General features: G+C 31.2%; 1 protein-coding gene across 1 annotated transcript in view; it reads right to left on the bottom strand.

Annotated features, from left to right (window-relative positions):
- Positions 1-16,566, bottom strand: part of LOC140435495 (uncharacterized) — a 119,006-nt gene extending 102,440 nt beyond the window's left edge. The window contains exons 1-2 of the mRNA XM_072524233.1: positions 16,466-16,566; positions 9,743-10,000 (exon numbers count right to left, since the gene is read on the bottom strand). Of these exons, the coding sequence (XP_072380334.1) occupies positions 9,743-10,000; positions 16,466-16,541 (334 nt within the window). The 5' untranslated portion in view covers positions 16,542-16,566. The remainder of the gene's footprint in view (positions 1-9,742; positions 10,001-16,465) is intronic.
- Positions 16,567-27,755: the final 11,189 nt, after the last annotated feature.

The raw sequence follows: 27,755 nt of genomic DNA, 5'->3' as shown, positions 1-27,755 counted from the left end.
AAGATACCTTGGACAGCAAGGAAAACTAATGATAAAGTACTAAGGAGCCTCAACAGAGATAGAGAACTGCTAAAGACTGTTAAATATCGAAAAAATGTCATATCTGGGACATATAGTAAGGGGAAGTCGATATAAAATATTACAACTGATCCTTAAAGGCAAAATAGAGGGCCCTAGAGGTGTAGGAAGAAGAAACTATTTCTTTTCATTTCTTGTTTTCCCCTTTCAAGCGAACGAAGTTATTTCGCATTTAGCAAGTGTTTAAGTAATTGATGAGCCTTAAAACTGAGCTACATGTATGATTTTAAAAACGGCAAAAGTATATTATTTAAAGTAATCTATTTTTAAAACTAACACTTATAAATGACATAATATTGTTGTGATTTCTAAAAATTTGAACCTGATATTTTTATTAAAGGAAACATAATAATTTTGGTTAATTTAAATCAATGCAGTTTTTAAGAATATTTCACATTCTTCTGTCGTTTAATTTCCGGACGGCAATCTAGAATTTCTAATTAATATATAGCCTAGTTTTTTTTCGACGGTGCCCCCTACCCAAGTGGAATATCCCGTCTCTTTCATGGTGGATCTGTGATTTTTTTCAAATGGCGACTTACCATCTACTTACTATCTATACTAACTATTCTATTCTGTTCCATTCTGCTAAGCCTGTTTCATTCACTTTTTCTTTTTTGCATTCAATATTTAATGTTGTTTATTCTGCACAGGTTTCTAATCTTATTACTCTTTTATCTGTCGAATAGTGTCTGCGGTTATTCTTCTTACTATTCTGATTTCATTTTTCCCCGAATATCTTCTTCTCGCGCTTGTATTAAGTCTTGTTTTTGCTGTATATGTCATGACAGATCAGATAATAGATTTGGATATTTGTGTTTTTGTTTTGATTTTTAAGCGTCTGTGTCTCTATATTGTGTAGTTAAGACAGCCTGAAGTTCTGCTTTCCTTTGGAACTTGTTCCCTCATTTTCTCTTTAATGTTATTATAACTCGAAAAGTTTTTACTTTTTAAATGGGAATAAGCCACAATTAAAGGTTAAAGTACGTTTATTGACGTTTCAATTTCCACTTCGGAAATCGTTCTCAAAATACAAACATTAGTTTGTAATAGTTTAATACAAACATTAATTTAAAAACTAATGTTTGTATTTTGAGAACGATTTTCGAAGTGGAAATTGAAACGTCAATAAACGTACTTTTACCTTTAATTGTGGCTTATTCCCATTTAAACAGTAATTACTTTAAAATGCCACAAGAAAATAGCTTCGGATCGAAAAGTTTATTCCATAATATTAACTAGAAACTAGTCGTCTTTGAGCGAACGAAATTATTTCGCATTAGTGATGTTCCGTCTACCGTTTTACGATAGATCTACCGAAATAAATACCGATCTACCGAAATGCCCTTTGGTTCTACCTGTTTGTAGGTTAATGAATATTATAGGAGAAAGGGGTAGATTACTCCTAGGCACTAGGATGTATTTGGGTTGAATTGTATGCACTTTTAGCATATATACATCTACAGGAATGTACAAAGTTAAATTGTCTATCGAAATTTCATCTTTTAAAGTTAAAAATAATTTTTTTGAAACAAAAATATATTTAAAAAACGTAGCAAAAAAAAATAGGAACACGCACAATTTTTCTTTTTTGTCCCATAACTATTATCTATGGCAGCATAGGTATAGATATTATTTCACTTAAGTAATACAAAATAAAAAAACTTCTATTCTTTTTCTTTCAAATTGCGTTTGGTAAAAGTAGTCAGGATTCACAGTATTCGAGATACGATTTTTTAAATTTGTCACTCTCCATTTTTGGATAATTTTTGCTATTTTTTCATATATAAACGTTGTTCTATAACTTTTTTCTACGTAGATTTAGATATATACAATGGTAAGCTTAGTAGAAAGAAAAAAATAACCTTTAAAATGGTCTACAATGGAAGGTTCTAGCACTAATTTTAAAAATGATACGGTTCTTCAAAGTTTTCTACTTTTAACAATTTTTGCTAATTTTTTTTAAGTTTCCCATTATAACTTTTTTTGTATATTTAGCTATATGCAATACCAAATAAAAAAGAAAGCTTATTTTCTGTACTTGAAAAGACTATTTACAGTGTGATCTTCGCAAGGATTTTTTCTAACTTTTATTTTACTTTCTAGTTACTTAGCTTAACTTCTAGTTCAATCGTCAGAGATTTGTATTTGTTATTGTATCGACATGGAAAACATGTTCAGGAAAATCAGGCCCAGCGCAAAGTACTGTTCAAAATATATTGGCAGCTCACATCAAAGTTGATAAAAGGTTGAAGCGTTAAATTTTTCCACGTATGCGCCCAGACAAAATATCTCTATAAGCAAAGACAGATACTTTAATTTGCGCTTTAGGCTCTCGTTTTTTACGGATGCATATAGAATATCATTTTGCTCCAATGACATCAAAGAAAATAAGGAAGTTAGACCTATTAGGCCATTACAGAATAATTATTTTGACAATATTTTTCGGGAAACACAAACTGCCTTACAATATAAATCTTCTAATGATGGCTTTAATCCTCCTTCTTATGTTATAAATATAGTAAATTGTATTAAGAATGCTGATATTTACGGTCTGCAAAAGGAAATATGGCGCTTCATAAGAGATCAAAGAATAGGTAAAGGAACTAATAGAACTAAAACACATAGAAAAGGATACGTAGACCAACTACCTAAAAAAACTTTATACAGAGGAAGAACAAACGACGCTAGAACCGGAAACATCAGAAATTACTACAAACGAAGAACTTAATATAAATGTACAGGAAGTTACTAAAATATTGTGGAGCAGCAATGACAGAATAATTAACAACATTAATTAATAACATTATAAAACACAATAAAATACCGGAAGAATGGAGAACGAGCTAACTAATTCTACTATTTAAAAAAGAAGATCAAAACAGCCAGAAAACTAAATACTACGTTAAATACTACGTTAAAACTTACAACTGAAATTTTACAAGTGCTAATAAATCAGAGGATAAGTTTAGCAGATCAACAACAGGGTTTTCGTAGTGAAAGATCGTGTACAGATGCAATATTCGTTATAAAGCAAATTACTGAGAAATTACTAGAGTATAATAGACCAGCATTTCTGTGTCTGATTGACCTTAAGAAAGCGTTTGACAGAGTAAGACTCAAAGATGTAATCCATCTTCTGTATAGTAGAGAACCTCTCCTACATATTATAAAAACTATCGCAAACATCTACCAAAACAACAAAATGGAAGTGAAAATAGATAGATAACTTACAGAAGCTCTAGAAAGAGGCAGCGGAATAAGACAAGGGGATTCATTGAGTCTCATACGTCTTAATTTGATCATGGATGAAATCATCCAAATCGTTAACAAAGAAAGAGGATAAAGAATGGGAAACAAAGAAATCAAAATACTCTGTTGCGCAGAGGACGCAATATTGGTAGCCCAAGATGAAGATAATCTGCAAAGACTGGTCCACAGATTTAACATAAGAGCAAAAGCATTTAATGCTTACAATATCTGATATGACAATGTCATATCAGAAAACTAAAACAATAGTAGTCAGCAAAGAACCAACCAGATGTAAAATAGAAATTTATGGCATCAGTATTGAATAAGTAATGGAAATAAAATACCTGGGAATTACACTGTCTAGGTGTGCAGACCTGAACAAACAAGTCAGAGATAAAGTACAAAAAGCAAATATGTAGACTGGCAGGATGCCTTAATGACACTATATGGCGAAACAGAGATAACACTGAGATGAAATCAAGAATTTATAAAGCCAGTATAAGACCAATCATGACACATGCTTTAGAAACAAGACCCGACAAAGCCACAACGCAAAGGCTACTGGAAACGACAGAGATGAGAGTACTGAGAAGAATTACAGGAAATACACTGAGAGATCGAAAGAGAAGTGAAGACATTAGAAGAAAGTGTAACGTACAGTATATAAATGAATGGACACAAAATAGAAAAAAAGAATGGAATAACCACATAAGCAGAATGGAGGAGACCGGTGTCGTTAAAATAGCAAGAGTTAAATCACCACTCGGCAGAAGAAATGTCGGACGACCGCGCAAAAGATAAAGTGACAACCTTTCATAGAGGTAATAATCGGCCAATGAACAAGCAGAATTGCTTATGAAGAGGAAGAAGTATGCTGTGACATTGCTATTAACTTTGTTATTAAAAAGGCAGCAAACTACGAATGCATTGCAAAAGCGGAAGCAGAAGCGCAGATTAAAATAATGCTCCACTAGTTCACTACGAATTGGCGATATAAAATATGTAGTCAAGCAGCCAACTGGCAGCTTACATAATCATGGCAGTTTACATAACCATTGGTTATGTAAACTGGAACTGCTAAATCATTCAAAGGCAAAAGCCTTGATGATATTTAACTAAATATGGATGAAAATATAATGACTGAAACCAATGAACCAGATGACAAGGCAGATAAAAGTTTGCAAGAAGACGTAGTGATAATAGAAGCTGAGAAATCGAAACATGAGATTGCTAAAAATTCTATTGTTAAGTTAACCACTAAAAAAAGGACGTTAGTCCCATGGACCATCAGTATTTGAGAAAGCCCTGATTAATGAAAATAATTGTTTTATTTATCTTTCGTTGAAGCTTAGTTTAAATTCGTCATTTTTTCTGATTTGTGTAATGTTAATTTTTATTTCGAAGTGTTTTTATAAGATTTTAATAAAAAAATTATAAAATGATTAATAAAGATTTTTTCAATATATACCTAGTTACAGGAAGAAGGCAAGGAAACGAAGTCTAACGACTGCATTTAAATAGTAATATGAATTACAACTCTTATTAAATGATTGCATTAAATACTTCAAAATTTAGAATTTTTTAAATTAAATTTTCTGAAAAAATGGTGTCGTTCCGAACAGGATTTAAAATCAGCGAAATACTGCTGTTATGAAGATATAGATTTGCTAAATAAACATTGGGCAGCTACTAATATGATGATGGCAGAATTTAAGGCACTAATCTAGTGTGGAAGGAAAAAGACGATACTTATATATTTCATCTAATTTACATACCGTTGCACGTCATCCACGTCATAGCCAGTGAGGTCACATGATACCAACACGGAATATTTAGGCGGTAGGTGTGTTCTTTTTTAGATTCACTTTGCCGAGTACACTGACATTACAGCCACTATACTATAAATTCAATAGGATTGTCAGGGCAGATATTTTGTAGTTCGTTAACACTCGGTGGTAAGCGGCTATATATTTATTTCTTTATTAGCACACAAAACCACTTCTCAATTATCATTTTTGACGGTTACATCTGTTGGAAGTCCGAACTAGAGAAGGTACACTCGCCTTGTTGCAAAATTTATTATTTATAACCGCTTGCAGCTTATCCGTGCCATTGAGGTATACCCTGAATGCCAATAGAGAGGCAGGCGGTCATCGTTATTTCTTTTCGAAAGTAATTTTCTTAATGCAATACGGCAACATTGTGAAAACTCACCCACAAATAACCATTAAATCTGGTGGGTGGTAGTATTTCATGAGCGTACCGTCGGGTAACATCATGCCATCAAAACCAACGTGCAGTACATCTGTTAATAAACAAAATAAAAAAAGGTGGTTATCTGTGAGAGAAAAGCAAATGATAAAATCGGTTTATGAGGGATTGCGTAGAAGATATCCAGATACGCTTATAGAAGACGTCGCGACATTGTCTGGAGATTTAACGAAAGTATCGGCTCGTACGGTTTTCCGAATAATTCAAGGTAACAAACCTATCCAAAAACCAATCCATAAAGGACGTGCAAAAATTGTATTGGACGATAGTACGAAAAGTATAATCCGAAGAAAAGTTCATGGATTTTATTTTAGGAACGAACTGCCCACGTTAAAGGCTATTCAACGAGAAGTTAATGGAGACGCAGATGAGACTTTAAATAAAATATCTATGAGAGTATTACAAAGAACTTTACATGAAATGGACTTTCGGTATGTAAAGAGAAATCGGAAAAGTTTTTTGATCGAGAGAGACGAATTAGTGATATGGCGGAGAAAATATTTGCAAAAAATTCGTGATTTTAGACGACTTGGTAAAAAAATTTATTATACGGACGAAACGTGGTTGAATGAGGGTCATACGAAATCCAAAGTATGGCAAGACTTGAATATTAAAAGTGCGCGACAGGCTTTCATTGAGGGACTTTCAACCGGCTTAAAAGCACCCTCGGGCAAAGGAAGACGTCTCATTATAACGTACATTGGAAGTGATTCAGGTTTTTTACAAGATGGTTTAAATGTGTTTACCTCAATCAAAACGGGCGATTATCATGAGGATATGAATTAGGATGTGTTTGAAAAGTACTTTTCGTCTATACTGACTCTTGTAGATCCTGGTTCGGTAATTATAATGGACAATGCACCTTATCACAGCCGTCGTATGGAAAAAATACCGACTTCTGCATCTCGAAAGGCAGATATAATAGATTGGTTAAAAAGTAAAAATATAGATTTTGATGAATCCATGATAAAGGTTCAATTACTTGATATAGTGCGCGAACATAAGAGTTCATACATCAGATTTGCAGTAGACGAAATGGCACGCGAGCATGGCATCACCGTATTAAGAACTCCACTGTATCATTGTGAATTGAATCCCATCAAGCTAATATGGGCACAAATAAAAAATGAGGTAGCGCAAAAGAATACAACCTTTAAATTAAAAGATGTCAAATTATTATTAGACCAAGCCATACAAAATATAACCGCTTCCAACTGGCAGTCATGCATTAAACATACACAGAAAGAAGAAGATAAAATGTGGGACGTAGACACGCGTGTTGATGTTCTTATCGAGCCCATTATCATTACTCCAGGAGAAGACAGTAGTGATAGTGAATTAACATCAGGAAGTGATTCAGAATAAAAATATTTCTTTAAAATAATAACTAATAGGTACAGTTCTAGAGATTTTTTGTTGCTACATTCGGAGACTACCTGTGAGATCCTTCGTCCTACCTGGTTATAATTTTCTAAGTAGGTATGTATCTAATAACTATATTATTATTATTATGGCAAGTTTGTTTTTCACAATTGTAGTTTACATTAGGTTGCTGAGTCTAGAATTATTATTTTCTGTAAAAAAGTTGGGATTTATATGTGAATATGAATTTTATTTAAAAAAAAATATTGTACATTCTACCGATCTCAAAGTCGATCACAAAGCGACTAAGTTATTTCGAAACTATTACCTATTTACAAATTCATTCACATTAACTTAAAACTCTCATGTAGAAATTGATTGTAAATAAAAGTTCAAAAGAAAAAACAAGGTTGTTTCGGGAATTCTATTACTTCCATTTTAATCGTATTTAATTGGAAATTTCCAGCTATTATATTTGTGTTCTTGGAAATTGCTCAATTTGAATGCTACGTCGTATTTAGTTTAAAACGCATATTACGACTAACGAGGGTTTTTCAAAAGGTTAATCTGACAATTCATCTACAGTTTGATGTCTTAACCGTGGAACATTTTATAAAAAGCAGTGGAAGATATTCTATTGGGGAAATGCAAGGCGATACAATAGTTATTAGTTATTCTTACGTTTACTACTAAAAGTTTCGTTTATATTTTTAAGTTATTTTCTTTCTTGTTTGTTATGAATTTAAGATAATTATAAATGATAGGTTTTGTTTTTTACAAATTATTACGAACCAGAAGTATATTCGAACCAGAAGTATATTCGTGACATTTCATTATTATAAGGGAGAAAGTTTTGGATTTAAAATATAATATAATTTAGCACCTCGACACCGTAAGGTACAAAAGGACGGCTTAAGTAAGTAAGTATAATTTAGCATTTGAGATGTTGTAAAATAAACATGTACATATTTCTTAAACTAAAAATAATATAAATGAATGAAAATATTGTGTGTACATCTGGATTACACAATTAATTGTTAAGACGTAATATTTTGAATATAATATTTTTACATAACATTTTAACAAAATATATTTAACATATAAATTAACAATTTTACCGTTGTTTTACCGTTGACGCAAAAATATTTTTATGTGCAAGTTTCCTATTATATTCCTTATTTTAAAAATATACACGCCACCATTGAACTACACGCGTCTCTCATCTCGGACCCCTCGAGGATCTATCATTTCTAAGCGATAACCTGACAATCCTATTGAATTTATAGTATAGATATATTTGATTATATACGCGTAGAAATAATATTTAAAGATTTCTATTAATGTTAACTTAAAGAAATACACAATAATATGTTTCATTTAATTTGTATAAATGCATTATAAAGCGTTTTTATGAAGAACATTTGTTCGGAACACACTGTAACTGGAATCGAAGGAAGGTGATATTTTGGCATAAATTGGTAACACTTATTTGACAGTTGCGGTGTTGACACTTTTTGTACTTTATTATTTTCAATTTTAAAGTGAATAACTCTTGTTTTATATTTTTACCTATTTAATAAAATCTAATTACTATCTAAATGCGAATAAGCCACAATTAAAGGTTAAAGTACTAATTATGTTTTTATTTTGAGAACGATTTCCGAAGTGGAAATTGAAACGTCAATAAACATACTTTAACCTTTAATTGTGGCTTATTCCCATTTAAATAGTAATTACTTTAAAATGCCACAAGAAAATAGCTTCAGAACAATATTAATAAAATCTGTTCTTTTTAGAACAAAATTAGTGTGTTTTATTTTAAAAATGTCACGTAAGAATTTAACTAATCGTTGTAAAGAGATGGTAGCTTCTTCGATTCATTATTTTGAACAGTTGTAGATAGGATAATATAATAATGGATTCAGGATTTTTTTATACTTTGGCAACTATGTCAACTTCGATCTCTGTCAATGATAATGATGTGCAACGGTTAGTAAATTAGATGGACTGTATGAAATTATGTGTACATATATGGATATTTGGCATACAATTAAATCTAAAAAAATAGTAAATAAGTCAGGATTGGTCCATAAAAAATCGAAAGAAGATACGCCTTGCAATAAAATAAAAATGAAACCTTTTCAAATAATAAAAAATTCACAAGTAAACCAAGTTCCTGTAGTTGGCTGTATACCATATATTAAAAATTTTTAATAAAATCCTTTATAAAAAGGTATATAAAAACCCAGTCGGGCTATGTTAAATAGACAAAACGTTTTCGGAATAAATATTCCATCATCAGTGTCCTAAAAAAGTATTTAACCACTTAATTAAAAAGAACATGAAATAATTTAAATTTTGACAAAGGTTAATGTAAAATGTGGTTAATACTTACAGGTTAGTACATGACTGTAGCCACTAAATATGGGGGTATGGGTTTTTACCCCCATATTTAGTGGCTATATTCATGTATTAACCTGTAAGTATTAACCACATTTTACATTAACCTTTGTCAAAATTTAAATTATTTCATGTTCTTTTTAATTAAGTGGTTAAATACTTTTTTAGGACACTGATGATGGAATATTTATTCCGAAAACGTTTTGTCTATTTAACATATCCCGACTGGGTTTTTATATACCTTTTTATGAAGGATTTTATTTAAAACTTTTCAAATAATATCCATAATAACAGAAATATTTCGACAAAACAAATTAAAAATAAGTCAGTAAATTTTTACGCAAATATATTATTTTCAGTAAAATTGAGGAGTATTTACCTGTTAAACTTATTACTAAAAACGGCTTTCTTCCATAATTATCTGACCAGGATCCAATAAACAAGTTCATAATCAAGGGAATAAACATTTGACTCAAATTAAATACCATCCTAATTCGATTTGCAGTAGGTTGTACTAACGTTTCCAAATTATTGGTCATATTGTTTGTTTCTCTTCCTAATTGAGAACAATCGGATTTATTATAACCAAGTGTAACATAGCATGTTCTGTAGATGTAAAAATTTGATGATACAGTATCTAAAACAATGTTTAAATTATAGTTAATAAAGAAAATATTATAAAAACATTTATTTAGCGTATGGTACTTCGATACATTTGTGAAATTGCAATCAACAAGTTAAGTTAAAACTGATAATATAAAAATACTTAATCATATCCAATTTATGGGCAAACATCGAGATTATTTATGTAGTTAATCTGGCGTCGGAAACAAGATATCCTGGGAACTGCTCTCGCAGGCTCGCTGGTGGCACTTCTCCGTTATGTGATGTTAGTTCTGGTTTTTAGCTTCTCGGCAACTGTACTTGAATGTTAAAAAGCTTAACGTTTTATCCAAAGTCACGCCTAGATATTTTGTATGTTTATTGTGGTTAAGTCGTGTATTATCAAAGGGAACGTTCAGTGTTCTTGATGCCATATTGTTGTTTAACTGGAAGCCGGTCACTTAGGTTTTAGAGGCGTTGAGGCGATGCCTCTATTTTTGAAAGTAACTTGCCATGACTTCTAGGTCTTTTGTTATAATCTCTTTAGCTTGTTCTAGAGTTTTTGTTTGTAATAATAAAGCCTACTCATCGGTATAGCCAAACTTTGTATGTATGCAATGTAAAGGCTAAATAGCAGTGATGCGAGAACCGAACGTTGCGGCAGACCATTTTTAAGTTTTCTGGAGGTGCTTATTTCGGATCCCATAATTACTTGAAATACTCTGTCGGTAAGCATATTCCCTATTTATTTGGTGGTCAATTTGCAAGTAGTTAATTTTCTACAGTAATACCGTGTATTTTATCCATTAATACCTGACGAAGAACTATGCATACTTTCATGTTAAAATCAAACTCACGGTTCATTTCCGCATACTTTAGATTCTTAAGTCTTAAGATGGCTGTCTCTTAAATTTAAAACTGCCTAACATGTAGGCCTCATACAAAAATGCAGATATTTTTATTAACATCTCGTGGCACGAGTCACTCTGTCGTTGGCGGGAGCAAAAAACGTTTGGGAAATCCCTGAGCCCTAAATTTTATTAGTCAGGGAATTTACTACATTGCACATTTTGTTAGATCTGACCAGAGATTAACACGTTTGCGATGATGCAGAATTTCTAGATTTTACCTCTCAGTCGTATTTTTTTTATATATATTTTAACTAACAATATTTATTTTGACTGTTATCAATATATTTTTTATATGTTTAAAACCATATTTTTCTATTTAAAAGCTATTTTTTGTATGTACCACGCATGGTACACGCCGGCAGTAGTGAAAATTCTTCAAGAAAAAACGTCGTGTACCACCGGTGGATAAAATGTGAAGTCGTAGGCGTCGTAGTATTTTGTTGCCTTTGTAAAGTTTTTTTTTGCCTGGTTAGGTTACTGTTGAAGGTTATAAATGCAACCTAAACATATACGCAGGTAAAAGTGGTTTAAATATACCTGACAATGATTTTGGACATTCAACAATATTTGCATGGGATTACTTGACGGGCTTTTGTATAAAGGAAGGATACTTTATATTGATAATTATTATACTAGTGTAAATTTATGTAAAAAGCTTCTTCAATGTAAAACATATGGTTGTGGAACTCTTAGATCTAACAAAAAAAAAATCTCAAACTATGTCAAAAACAAAAGTGAAGAAAGGGCAAATATATGTTCTCGTTAATCTCGTAAATCTCGTTTTAATGATTAGTACAGTTCCCAGCCATACAGTAAACCTACAACCGACAGGAAAAAAAATAGACAAGGTGAAGACATTCTAAAACCACCTGAAGTTATTGCGTATAATACGGCAAAGAAAGTTATGAACTTATCCGATCAAATGTCTTCATATTATACAATGTTAAGAAAAAGCATTAAGTGGTACAAGAAAGTGTTTTTCGATATTTGTCTTGGTACATGCATATTAAATACGTGGGTTCTTTTTAATAATTATGGTAATAATCCTAAAATATGCAATATGTTATCTATTCGCGAAAAAATTATTGAGGGACTAATACAAAGGAAAGATAAAACCAGATATTGTTCCAGTGAAAAACACCAAAATTATCTTTGGTAAAGCATAAGATACAAAAATAAGAAGGTAGTGCTAGACAAACAAGAGGACGCTGCTTTTCATGTTATAAGAAAATTCAGGATACACAAGGATCAAAAGCAGCCCGAACAAAAACAAAAAGAGTATGTACATACTGCGATACATGTGAGGATAGACCAACTATATGCCTTCCTTGCTTTAATGGAATTCACAAACCCACCTAGTTTTGTATAATGTTTAAATTATCTCTTAAGTTTTGTACAATATCTATTTTATACTACGATGTTATAATTTTAATCAACTTTACTACAGTTTTTGACCTTTATTTCTGACCATATAAATTATGATATGCCAAAATGACGGCAAACCCATATATTTAAAACTATACTTTAAGTGTGTACGCAATATCAACAATATATCTATTAACTGTAAGATTTTAGAGAGTAAACGAATAGAAAGGTACCGTGTACCACCGGTCGGCGGGCGAACTTTCGACACCAAATTGTCTTTGTACCTGGGGTAATCGAAGGGTCAAATTTTATTATAGGAAATTTCGACACCGCGGCGTAAAGCAGGTAGGTAGGTAATTAGCGGCGATGGACATTTGCACCCAAGCAGGACAAGCGGGTTTTCCCAATATTTATTGGTACGGCGGGGGGCGTGGCACTTGTGTACTTGTGACTAAATTATTTCAGTTGTAATTTATTTCTTGTTTGACGTTGACTTGTGCACGTATACGGATATTTAAAAAATGAGTTTGATAAAAAGTTCTCGTGGTCGAGATTTATTAGTGGTGGAGCATTATTCGTTCTCGAAACAGAAAGTGTTAAAAAGCGGCGAGATATTTTGGCGCTGCATCCAAAGAAACACTAAGTGTTCCGCAAAAGTGTTTACAATAGGCTGTGAGGACCTCACCATCACAAGAAGTGATTTGGTACATAATCATGAAGCCGATCCAAAAAAGCTTGAAGTAAAGATGGTAACGAATGCATGTAAAAGAAAAGCCCAAGAGGACATATCGGAAAAGCCTGCCAAAATTACAAGAACTGCTGTTGCTAAGTGTGATGCCAATTTGCTGACGGTTCCTGACATAGCTAGCATAAGAAAGAACATTTACAACTGTGGTCGTAAACTGTTACCAGGTCCGTTACCAAAAAGCATATCAGAAGTCCATAACGCGGTTAGTAATTATTCTCTTAAAACCTGTTGCAATAAAAGTTTTTTGTTTTTAAATCATCCTGAATTAAATGTAATTGTATTTTCATGCGAGACAAATATTCGTTTGTTGTGTAAATTAAAAACTTTGTATATGGATGGTACATTTTCATACAGTACCAAATATTTTCTACAATTATTTACTATACATGGCTTGGAAAATGGACATTATGTTCTTTTAGCATACTGTTTGTTAAAGGACAAATTGTCAATGACATACAAAAATTTATTTTCTTTATTAAGGTCTAAGATTTTTGAAACATTTCAATTATCATTAGAGCCAACTGAAATATTTGTGGACTTTAAAAAAGCAATTTACTGTGCTTTATTGTATATGTGGCCCAATGCAAAAATTAGTCGATGCCGTTTTTACTTACACCAAAACTGGTTTAAAAAAATTCAATCTTTGGGTTTGGTACAAGAATATAAGGATACAAATTCAGAAATTGGAAAATGGTTAAGGCATACGTTTGGTTTAACTTATTTAAATCCAGCAGAAGTTGAAGAATGCTTTCTTTATGATTTAATGTCATATAAACCTATAAACGCAACACTTGATATATATATGCAGATTATTTACTGGAAAATTACATTTTCGATAGCGCTCTATTTCCACCACACATATGGTCTAATCAGAATCCATCTATTGCGAGCACCACAAATGCCTGTGAATCCTTTCATTCGAGATTTAATTCTTCTTTTTATTCAATACATTATTTTATTTTTATTGAGAAGTTAAAAGAATTTCAAGTAGAAGTTTTTGGAGAAAATGATGGATAAACTACGATCCCAACAAATACGAAGTTAGATTTTATAAAAGCTGTATCTTATCATTCCTATAATAGCAAATAAATCATTGTATACAAGTATATTAACGGTAAAATGTACAAAAATTAGGTACTAGTTGTATTATATTTAGATATTATTACAGTTATAAAGAAATAAAATGCATATTACTTTTATTAAAATAAATAAATTAATTAATTATGGTATTTTATTTATGTCGAAGCTATATTTATTTGGTGTCGAATATACCTGTAAGATAAAAACGGGAATTGGGGCTGGTGTCGAAAATTGCCATTCAATTTTAGTCGCTCCCTGCTTAGTGTCGAAATTTCCTACGCCCCCACCGGTGGCCACAAGCGGCTGAATGAAAAGTTATGCATATATAAATTTTACCACCGATAGTGCACGTCGTCGCGAACGTATTAAAGATATCTGTTCTTTGTGGTTAAAGTGATATGTATTTCCAGCTTTACGCAAGCCTTTGAAGGAATCAGTAATAATTTACCATTTTTGAAAAGCACCTTTTCAGATTAAAGTAACGATAATATCTTTACCAGATTTTCACTATTTTCCAATTTAGATTTCCGACCTATGGTTTATGTTTGGTAAAGCCAATGCTTCAATGTTATAATTGCAATAATTTTCATCAAATTAGTTAACGTGCACCAAATGATCTTGTAGCTTGTCCTTTCGCTAGAAGCTTGCTTGGTCACCATATACAATAACGATCTATGACCATCTTCTAAAAGCAGCGTTCTGCCAATGATTAGCTAATAAAATTTTTAACAATTGCGAGCCATTGGATGTCGATAGATACGCTATGAGGGATAAATAAATATACTAGGCCCAATATCTTTGCTTTTCGGATACAACTTAAGAGTACATAATCATGAACATGGGGCAAAACCTTACCATTCGTAACAGTAATTGTACAAATGGATTGTTAACACAACAAATGTAATATCGGAGTAGACAAACTGAAAAATACCGCTTACAAACAGAATTTATTATCGACTTATTAAATAAATCAAAAACCAGGATCCAACAAGAAAAACCAAGATAATGGTATACAGAACATTAAGAGTCTTAGACGCGATATAAGAATTTCAAGTATGACTATTAGTATACGAGAAAAAATATTCAGAAAAATAGTGGTTCAAGAAATGATAGTATAATTTAAAGCTATACAATAAATACAAGGAGACAACGGCAACCAAAGATGTAGTTACGAAATAAATCGAATCTGAACGTTATAACATTGTATAAGCTTGCGCTTCCTCAAGGAGGTGCTGCTCCCTTGTTTTGCAGGAACTTTTGAGGGGGACAAGCAACGTTAGTTGCGAGTCCATTATTTTGAAGTAGTATGCGGGTATGGGCTTAGATGGTGGTGATATAGAAAACAAGCAGTATAAGAATTTTAATTAGCTAACCAAGCCATGAGCAGCAGGTACCTCCGGTGTTACCAGCGTTATTAGGAATGGCTCTAATTAGCGTTTTTGGCGCGCAGTTAATTTATCTGCGATATTTGAGAGGAGTTGCTTCAAGTGTATATTGCAGTATTCATCTGCCTGGTGAGTATATTCCCTCAACGGTGACAGGAAGTCTTTAAAGTTTGCTTAGCTCTATTGTTGGAGCCAGCTATTGTGCGAAGGACAGATTGTTTGCTGAAAGATTGGACTCTGTCCTTTATTAATGTTATGTTCCCAATTTGGTGAATTAATACTGACGGGTAATCTGCACGTTTCCTCATGCTTTTGCGAGAATTTTCCTCTCAGTTGCCATAATGACGTTGGTTTGACAAGGATTTATTGAGGCGTTGACACACACCTTGTATTCGGTTATAGGCCTGATAAAAGTCATGTAGGTGTGCAAGAGAGTTTTATTGGAGATATTTCTGAATTCTCCAGACAGCATTCCTAGGAGTCTAGCTCTTTTTTTACCCTGTCTAGGGTGCCTGTGATATCAATATCCCAGTTAAGAGTCCTAACAAAATGAACTCCTAAGTAAGACACCGAGTTTCTGTAATCAAGAGCTTCTACTTCGAGGACTATCTGGTTCCTCATAGCATAACTGCTGTGAGGGGATTGAATAAAATTAATAGCATTTTCGTGGGATTAAGTAACCCTCTCCAGTTATTGCACTATCTGACAATTCTGATCAATTGGTACTGTGCTCTATGGAATACAAACGGTTGCCTCAGCGTCCCCCTATGTGTTTCTGCAGTAAGGAGTGCAGTATCGTCAGCAAATAATAATATTGACTCTGATCTAGTCAGCAGGTGGAGGTCACTGTTGTAGACTGTGTATAATATTGGTGCTAGAACTGAGACCTGAAGTCTTATATCATATCAAACGACAAAGATAATTGAAACGATTCCTTTCATACAGTAGAACATATTCTCATAGATATTTCAATAATATTAATCTAACTATTGGGATGGTCTGTAACTTACCCAGAAGAATCTGGCTGTATATGCAACACAATAAGGGAATTTCAACAGGAAATTTTATTTTACGCAACATCTTCATATTTTAAAAAATCCTTTACACAACTAATTAAATATATGTTTAAGTGATTTATATACCAATAATTTTTTAGATAAAAAAATAATCATATAGAGATAATCTTAATTATGGATGGCAGCAGACAATGGATATTAGTAAAAATCGGACAATTAGTAATTATGTATATATACAATATGTACACAAGCACATAGGCGCAGCCTATACATATACATATATATATATATATATATATATATATATATATATATATATATATATACATATATAACTGTTTTGGATGGGCTGACTGGAGTCAATAAAAGGGCTATTGGTTAACTATTTTTTATCTCGAGCTTTCAACTGTGTTTACAATTATTATCAAGAGCTGCTAAAAAAAGACAAAATATCTTACAAAGTTGAACTAGAAAGAAAAAACAATTTTTGTTAACTCACCAAATAAAATTAGTTTAGTAAATAAAAATTGCTGCTAATACATCTCAAACATAATTAATATAAAAATGTCCTAATCTAATAAATGCTACTCGGAAATTTTAGTATAATTTTGAAAACATTTTTTTTAATACAAAAAAAATTAAATTTATAAATAAGTTAAAATAGCAACCAATTACAAATAAGCCTCAATGTCATAAATGCCAACTTAAAATTTTTATTTTTGACAATTATATTGCCAAAAATTAAATTTTGGTTTAAAAACTCTTTTTTGTTTAGTAACAAAAAAGAAGAAGATTTATTCACCATTGATAGATGTCTGAAAAAATATAACAGATATATGGAAAATTAAATCAAAATGTGACATTTTACAAGTTTTATACATAAATTTTGTTAAGATTTTAAATTTCTGATCTTTTGTTTAACTTATTATCACTTTTTCTAATACAAACCATTTCCAAAAAAGTCCTTTTGAATTTATTACTTTCACTACATAAAATTTTAATGTTATCAAAATCCATAATATGGTCTTTATCGATTATTATAATCCATATATTCATGAACATATTCGTATCTTCATGAATTTCTAATCTTAACTTTTCTGCCATCTTCGAATTTAGAAAGTAGGGCCATTTGAGACTGGGCCATGTCATAAACTCCAAAACATTCTCCATTATTTAGGAATACTTATAATTTGGTCAATGGCAGCAAACCTAATTTTTTTTTGGACAGTTACTGTTAATGTCTGCTGTATAGCAATATTATTAACACATTTAATATTATTTTATTTGTCTTCTTGTGTTGTTTTGTTATCTTTTTGTTTCAAAAGGCATATTACTTCTGAATGAAACCGTTCAGAGAATCTTTTTTTATCACAATATTTACAAGGTTTCTTTTCTTCAACTGTTGAAGTATTTGATTTGGTAGGTATTTAGTCAAAAACCGTTTTTGTCTGTGATTTTTTTTATAACTAAACTTTCCAGTTTTCGTAATTCACCTATCAGTTTTTATATTGTTGTAATCTCTATTAACATTTTATATAACATATATTAACAATACTACTACACTACTGTAGTAGTAAAGTGAATAGTGATCAGTGTAGTGGTGTCTGGGGTCTCGGAAGACTGAGACCTCGGAAGCCCTGAAGAAGACATCAAAGAGGATGTCAAAAGCTCGGCGCAATGAAAATCAACGCGGTTCAACCCGGAGGACTGGTGAGTTTAATAATTTTTATAATATAATTATAATTATAATATATTTTTATAATCTTGTATATATTCTTGTATATATCTTGTATAATATATATATATATATATATATATATATATATATATATATATATATATATATATATATATATATATATATATATATATATATATATATATATATATATATATATATATATATATATATATATATATATATAAACAAACAATACAGTTTATTAGGGCTGCAGTCAGTAGGTTCGGCCAGGATGTTATAGAAACACTGTTTTGACTTTTGGTCGAGCTTTTGGAATTCTTTTATTCCTTCTTCAAGACACTGTAATTAGAAGAAAGTGTAAATATTTACAACATATCTCAAATTGTGATTACAACTTACTAGTCGTTGAGATTATTTTTCTAAAGCTACGACACTCAACATTAAAAACACACATATAAAATAAAACATTTAAAATAATGGACAATATACATTTTAAAATTTAGTTGGAAAGTTAAAATTTTAAAATTTGTTAGTGACATCTTTTCATGGTGTGTTTTGACTGATCCATAGAGAACAGAAAAAAAACAAAAAGAGTGTGATTAAAAAGTAATTAGGAGTTCTTACTATTATATTAATGGAAGTAGTATCTTAAACCTGTTTTGATAGTATGCAACATGTTTTGTATGTAGGTGTATTACGGTGTGTATATGTAAAAGTAAATCTTTATTTTATTTTTGATGTTTTGACAGTAAGTAACAATAAATGTTGCTTAATTTATCTATGTCTGACTTTTTATTTATACAAGACGTATTAGATTTTATAAAACACATTTCCAAGAAAACACGTTTTGAATGGTTTTTTTCCTTAGCCAGAACACAGGAATCCTCGAAATTAAATTTATGTTTTAAAGTTAATGCATGCTCTGTGAGCGCACATGCGTTTATATTTTTGGTTTTTATGTCGCTGCGATGTGATATTACTCTATTGTGAAAATTACGAGATGATTCTCCGATATACACGTTTTTACAATTGGCACACGGTATAGAATAAACAACATTCGATGACTCCTGTATTGTGAAAGGATCCTTTGTCTTTGTGTACAACTTCGATACCGTTTTCACATTCTTAGTTGCAATTTATAAGCCACTAACATTTTTGAAAATGTTCAATAGCTTAGGTGTGAGAACTGGAATATAGGGTAGGCAACCATACGTTATTTTAGATTGTGGTAGCTCTGATGTGTTCTGTGTCAATGTCTGTGTCAGTTTTCGGACCTCATTCACCTTATTGTTATGAAAATTTTGGTTGTCAGAAGATTGCAAAGGAAAAGGAGAACCAAAAATAAGTTTATTCAAAAGCCCTGTAGGATAGGAGTTCTCTTGTAGCATAGATCTCAACTTTTTTAGTCCCTTGTCCCTGAACTCGATGTGTGATAAGTTGATAACCCTAGTTTTAAGGGCCAAAACCAAATTTGTTTTCATCTTAGATATATGTTGAGAATAAAAGTTTATGAAACGGTTACTAAAACAAGGTTTACGATACCACTCCGTCCTTAGCATGCCATCACTGCCACGATGTATAAGCATGTCTAAAAACGGAATCATATTACCAGCTTCTCTCTCAACCGTAAACTTTAAGTGTTCACACTGGGCGTTAAAAGTGTTTAGAACATCAGATACTTTGTTTTCAGGGACCGATAAGATCAAATCATCTACATATCGTTTGATAAAAGGTATGTGAAAAGGTATCTTTTCTTTACATGTTCTTATAAGTTCATCCAATACAAAGTTACATAGTATGGGTGATATTTTGCTGCCCATTGGAGTGCCAAAAATTTGTTTAAAAAAATTACCATTAAACAAAAAGATGTTAGAGTCAAAAATGAATGTTAAAATTCTTAAGAAATCATCTAAATTGATCTTGGTATAGCATCTCTCTGTATAAATAAAAAGTCAGACATAGATAAATTGAGCAACACTTATTGTTACTTACTGTCAAAACATTAAAAATAAAATAAAGATTTACTTTTACATATACACACCGTAATACACCTGCATACAAAACATGTTGCATACTATCAAGACAGGTTTAAGATACTACTTCCATTAATATAATAGCAAGAACTCCTAATTACTTTTTAATCACACTATTTTTGTTTTTTTTTCTGTTCTCTATGGATCAGTCAAAACACACCAGGAAAAGATGTTACTAACAAAATTTTAAAATTTTAACTTTCCAACTAAATTTTAAAATGTATATTGTCCAATATTTTAAATGTTATATTTTATATGTGTGTTTTTAATGTTGAGTGTCGTAGCTTTAGGAAAATAATCTCAACGACTAGTAAGTTGTAATGACAATTTGAGATATGTTGTAAATATTTACACTTTCTTCTAATTACAGTGTCTTGAAGAAGGAATAAAAGAATTCCGAAAGCTCGACCAAAAGTCAAAAGAGTGTTTCTATAACATCCCGGCCAAACCTACTGACTGCAGCTCTAATAAACTGTGTTGTTTGTTTATATCGACAGTCAATAATATCCAGTATTTCGTATATATATATATATATATATATATATATATATATATATATATATATATTATATATATATATACAATAAGTAAGTTCCAAAAAAAATAAATCTTTTGGTCACGAGGATATCGGTCAAAGGAGAAATAATAAAAGGAAATCACAGTTCCATTTCTATATTTGAAGACGTTTCGCTTATTTAATTTACAAGAATTATTAGTTCAATTAATGGTGAGTGAAGAAAGTTAAGGTGTAAAACAAACACACCATTCTCTTAGTATTCAACCAAAATATTAAAGTTAAAATATTAGCTTAAATGTTCATATGTAGTCGAATTCATGTATAACCATAAGAAAAAGATTACTTTAAAGGTGAAAAAAAATGGATAAAAACTACTGCGAAGCACTAGAAAAACCCGTCACATTGTATGTAAAAAACTTAGATTGTAGACAAAAAAAGTTTAGAGATAAAAACAAAAGATTTTACAAAACACACTGGCACAGAGCTGTTATTCTAACAAAGTTAACGTTTAAAAAACATCTTATACTTCCAGCCGGAAAACAAAGTCAAGTTACCGGTATTTTCATTGAAGTAATTGTGAATCACAATATATATATATATATATATATATATATATATATATATATATATATAGTAAAGCAGTCCGATATGTATTTAGCCTACAAAAGAAAAACAGAACATTTGGGAAAGTGGCAATTTAGTTCTCAGCATAGTGTACTGTTTTTTTTATTATTAATCTAATTTATTGCCATCTATCAAATAAACGTCAAAGTGTAAATACGAACTTAAAACTTCTCAGCATTTTAAAGTTTAATTTCAGATAGTTTTACATATAAACTCAAGTTAAATTACACATTTTAAATTTCTCTGCGATTTAGGAAGTCCTAAACACAGTTACATTCTATTTCTATAGTTTAATACATATACATAAGTACTAGTTTAGTCGTCGAAGCGATCGTCGAAGGCTCCATTTATGGAGTCTTCTAACGGGGGCGAGCCCCCCGATAAAATGCCAAGGGACCAGGATGCGATGGATGATTGCAGTTATGGTTCCCATGGATTTCATCCCATCAGCTAGAAAACTCGATAAGTAGTCTTATTAATATTAATCATTTAAAAACCGATAAACAAAAACTCATTAACTTCTAATGAGCCAGAAAAAAGCAGACCTGTATATTTATACGATAAAACTGATTTAGGGCCCTTTCACATTTTTATTGAAAACAATGATAAAAATTTTACAGGCAAATTAAATGCAGTTAAGATAGGTGAAATATTATTTATCGTACGCCCAAAAATTGATAATTATATTAAAAAAATTGATTCAATTGGACGCAACCGGATTAGGATAACATTTAAAAACTATGCTAGTGCAACTACCTTAATTACTTCTAAATTGCTTATTCAAAAAAATCTAATTGCATATATTCCAAAATTTCAATTATTTAAATTAGGTGTAGTTAGGGATATAGAATCAGATATATAGGAAGAATATCTTAAAGATAAAATAAAAGAATTTGATCACCATTGTAAATTCTCGGTGGATTATGTGAAAAGAATAAAGAGAAAAATAGTAACAGATAATAAAGTAGTTTTTAAACCTACAAAATCGGTAATTGTATCATTCAAATGTCAAAGTATACCAAAATATATCGTAATTAACCATGTTTTACATAATGTAGGAAAATACCAACAAAAAGTAATTAGGGTAAAACGCCAGTTATTGGACACGAGACAGTTATTGGACATTACAGTGTTAACTTACGAGAATAAGATTTCTGCAAGTGCCAACAAGAGTATATTTCACTAGGTGGCACTACTCGTTTCTATATTACGTTCATTCTTATGTCTATGTTCTGCCTTTAATGGGTTCTGTGATTTTGGCGGTAAATATTTTTAGGTTATGTGAGTGAAGTGACATTTAAGCATTGTGTTAAGCATCTGCTCTGACTTTTTTTTTAAAACTACGTGGTATTTTTAAGGTAAGATTGTATTTTTATTTAAAAGGGTGTAGTAAAGGCACTTATAGTCCCTAAGGTAGATCTGATACAGTAATAGGGATTTTAATTCGGATTTAATTACATCTGTCCAATAACTAAACTACAAAACTTGCTTAATTCTATTATGGGACACCTGTCCAATCACTAGAGAACTACACTTACCACATATTTCTACAATTTTTAACGGATTTACGTATGATTAACTGGAGATAGCAGTAAAATTAATTTAGTAATCGATTTGACAGTTATTGGACAGCTGTCCAATAACTAAATTTGACCGTCCAATCACTAAAAATGGATTTTTTAGGATTGTAGTAAAATGCCTAAACTTAGAAAATACGATAAGATGAAACTTATAGAAGCTGTTAAGGATGTCCAAAATGGCACTGAATCATATAGAACAGCTGAAAAAAAATATGGAATTCCGAAGTCCACTATAGAATTTAAATTAAAACATCCGGAACATAAAGATACACTTGGACCGTCTCCTATTTTAACTTGCGAGGAGGAGAATACTCTGGTTAGGTAAATTCATTTAATTTATCTTAACCCATAGCATTATTTTATTTTACATTCAATATTCCAGATGGATACAAGAAATTGCTTCAAAAGGTTTCCCCAAAAAGGCTAACGATTTAAAAAGCAGCGTGCATAAATTTTTAATCGAAAATCCGCGCCCCAATAACTTTAAAGATAATCGACCTGGAGATGGATGGTTAAAAGTAAGTCACCAAAAAAATGTATGTTTGATTTTTTTTAGGGATTTTTGAAGCGACATCCAGGGGTTTCTAGAAGGACAAGTGAAGGTGTGACGGCAGCTAGCGCTTGTGTATTTGAACGAGACATCAAAAACTGGTTTAAAAATATTGAAACCTGTGTTAAAGAAAAACATTTAGAAGAAGTTCTAACCGATCCATCAAGAATTTTTAATGGAGATGAGTCAGGATTTCAAATATGTCCATCTACTGGAAAAGTATTTGCTATGAAAGGTTCCAAAAATGTTTATAACGTTGAAAAAAGCTCTTCAAAAGAAAACGTCACTGTGATGTTTACGTTTTCAGCAGACGGTAAAATTTGCGTGCCTATGGTTATTTATCCTTATTAACGTATTCCTGAAAAGGTTGCTAAAGGTATTAATCCTAAATGGGGTGTGGGCAGAAGCGATAATGGGTGGATGACGGCAGAGACATTCTATCAGTATATTGCGAATGTTTTTTACCCACACTTAATTGAAAATAATATTAAGCTTCCAGTTATTCTTTTTGTAGATGGGCACAAGAGTCACTAAAGTTACCAATTAAGTGTATTGTGTAATGAACTGCAGATTGAAGTGATTGCACTTTATCCTAACGCCACAAGGATTTTAAAACCCTGTGACGTTTCTATTTTCCGTCCATTAAAAGAAGCTTGGCGGCAATCAGTGAGAGAATGGGAAGAACAGCATCCAGGAGGGGTAGTGAATAAGGTTGTATTTGCTTCTATATTGGAGCAAGCTATAAAAAAAGCTGTAAAACTGAAACAGTAGTAAATGGTTTCAAGGCTTGCGGATTGTTTCCATTTAATGCAGATGCTATTGACTACACAAAATGTTTAGGCAAAGAAGTAGTAAAAAATTTAATCATTTCAGATCATCAAAAGAAACCCAAGATGGACTATAATACTTTTGTAAATATCTTAGGTCTTGAAAAAGTTCATAGCTTAAAGAATTTAAAAGAAAATCCAAAGAATAATCTACCTAGCGATGATAATTTGAATTTGTTGTTCAAAATTTGGAATTTTTTTGAACATGATCCAAAACATTCGGGTAACCCAATGGTTCTAAAAAATAGAGACACAAACATTAATATTATTCAAAATGTGGTTATTACATCTCCCGTTAAAAATACTGAAATAAAAATATCAGAACAGAGTGGTATTGAAAATGTAAATATTTCTGAGAGTAGCAGTACCAATAATATCCATTTTCAACAATATAAAACTAATGTTTATGACTTACCCTCTACAAGTAAAATTATTGTTAAACACGAATTGTTGGGTAACTTCTCCTACTGTACCGGAAAGAAAAAATAAACGTAACACGGAACGACTTCCTTTTGCTATTACATCTGCACGATATCAAGAAATGTTACGGAAAAAGGAGGAGATAAAAGAAGAGCAGGAAAAACAAAAACAAGAAAGGAAACGGAAAAGAGAAGAAAAATTAACCATAAACCAGTGTAGCAAGAAAAAGAATTCAAAAAAAGTCAAATGTTTTATTTGTTCAAATGATATTCAATTGAACAAATTAAAATGCGATGACTGTAATCTTTATTATCACGAATCTTGTATTCCTGTTAATCATAGACAGCATATACCTAACGATGGTGATCTATTTATATGTCACAACTGCTTCAATCTCCAGGATAGTGATTCTGATGCTAATAACAGTAACCAAGACAGTGAGGATGAAGACATCGACGAACTTTTCACTCAATACAAAGAAGCACAAAAGCATTTATAAAATTTAATTGTGTCAACTGTATATAGGTACCCCATACCGCACAGAAATCTTAGGTTTTTCCTGTAATTTTCATTTGTTTCTAGTTTTTTATTGTGTTAAAGCAGTCGTCCAATAACTAATTTTGAGTGTCCTGTAACTAAATAAACTGTCCAATAACTATAATTTTTGTAACTATTTTTAATAAATATATATTGACAAAAAATATTTAACACCTTCTTTAAATCCTTTTATCCATATTGTAATAAACTGTTTAGACTACCTTTTGTATAAATTTCAATTCAATCTGCAGAGAACAATGTGAATTACGAATTTTTAAAGTTGAAATTTTCCAATAACCAACAGTCCAATAACTGTATGGTTTACCCTATTTGCTATAACTGTTATAGGTATGGACACATGAGTAAGCAATGTAAAAGCAACCCTAGATGTCTTAAATGTCATGAGTCTCACCCTTCCGATTCTTGTTCTTTATCATCCTTTAATAAAAAATGTCTCTCCTGTGAAGGTGAACACTTCACTAATGAATGGGAGATATGTCCAGAAATCGACCGTCAAAAAAAAAATAAAACATTACATGTCTGAAAACAGCTTGTCTTTCAAAGAAACGCTTAAATTATTTCCTAAAGTAACCTATGCATCGATAACAGCTAATAATTCCTCAATAAATTCACATCAAATTCCAAGTATGAACGCTCCATCTTTTTCATATTCCTCTACTCAATTGTCCACATCCCCCTCACCCCCCAAACAGCTCACCCACCCTACAGTTTCAAACAGATATACAATAATAAAACCTTCAAAATCCAAACGACCCCTCCCTTTCTCGCAAGACCCAATAGCAATAGAACATCAAAAAATAATTAATAAAGTTAAACCCCATGTCCACCAGACCTGGCGGCATTTTCAATTCATCTTCTTATCAATCTACATTTAATGCAGAACAAGGATCCAAAACACATGAATTTCATAAAGAATTAACAGAACTAATATCAAATATAGTTATAAGTATTATTTCTAACTAGCGGACCAACTCGACATCGAGTTTTTTAAATGAAATTTTTATTTTGTGAGAAAAATATACAATATATACAATGAACGGAAGTAAAAATATTTTTATCAATAACTCAAAAACTATAAATGATAATTTCGTGAACTTACATTTTTGAACTCCACGTTGATTTCTCTATTGATTTGACTAATAAAAACGAAACCGGAAGTCGACCTCAAAACCGGAATGCAATTTTTAGTTCATCAAATGTCGACATGGGTATCATTTAGCAGTTAATTTTGCATGCTGATCACAAATCCAGTGTCAGATTTGCTCTATCTTGACGTTTTGTGCGTCAATGGAATTGTATATCGGCTAACTCTAATAGAGAAAATCTTCTCCATCTACTAGAAGACCAGAAAGTTGATATCGCATTATTATTAGAAACTAGATTTAAACCAGAAAAGTATATTAACTTTCACGGATATAATATTGTCAGAGACGACCACTTTTCAGCAACTGTCGGTGGTGGCTCGGCAATTTTAATAAACTCAAATCTGTATTATGAAGAAGTCACAATGAAAGTCGAATTATTAAACATCAATAAAGTAGCCATTAAAATTAAGTTTAAATCATTCACTGTCACATTTATCGATGTATGTTCCTCCAGGAGAAAAGTTATCGTTACAACAGTAAAACGATTTTATAACATCTATAGAAAGACCGTTCATAATAGGAGGGGACTTCAATGCTCATCACATTGCCTGGGGCTTGGACAATCATACAGATGTAAAAGGCAAAATCTTAATGGACTGTATAGGTGATAATAATTTGATATACAAAAGTGCTCTCCTACTTTCTTAAGGAACTTTTCGAAATCGGCAATAGATCTGACCATCTGTACACCTGACTTAAGTCATCTGATCACTTGGAAAACACTTCAAGCCCTATTCGGTTCAGACCATGCACCTATAAGGGTCGAATTAGAGAATCAACCAACTTTATATATATATATATATATATATATATATATATATATATATATAAAGTTTTCTTGGTTTGGATGATCTTTGAATATACAAAAACTTTCCCGTCTTCTTCTGACTGCTTTCTCACATTCTAAATCCCACCAGTATTTTCCTTTGGAAGTTGGTTTTTTATTTTAAATTTGCGAATGCAGTACGATGCAGTTGTATTTATGTTATGCAAAAATTTTTCATATGAATTTATATCTTCAGTTTTAGAGAAGATATCTTCCGAAAATTGTTCATATAATTTCCAGTCGGCTTTCTTTAAATTCCACTTTTGTGAATACGGGTTATATATATATATATATATATATATATATATATATATATATATATATATATATATATATATATATATATATATATATATATATATATATATATATATATATATATATATATATATATATATATATATATATATATATATAACCCGTATTCACAAAAGTGGAATTTAAAGAAAGCCGACTGGAAATTATATGAACAATTTTCGGAAGATATCTTCTCTAAATCTGA

Source organism: Diabrotica undecimpunctata, chromosome 1 (genome assembly GCF_040954645.1).
Source record: "Diabrotica undecimpunctata isolate CICGRU chromosome 1, icDiaUnde3, whole genome shotgun sequence".
Taxonomy (NCBI): domain Eukaryota; kingdom Metazoa; phylum Arthropoda; class Insecta; order Coleoptera; family Chrysomelidae; genus Diabrotica; species Diabrotica undecimpunctata.
Note: the sequence above shows the minus strand (reverse complement) of the source record. Positions and strands in the feature narration are given on the sequence as shown.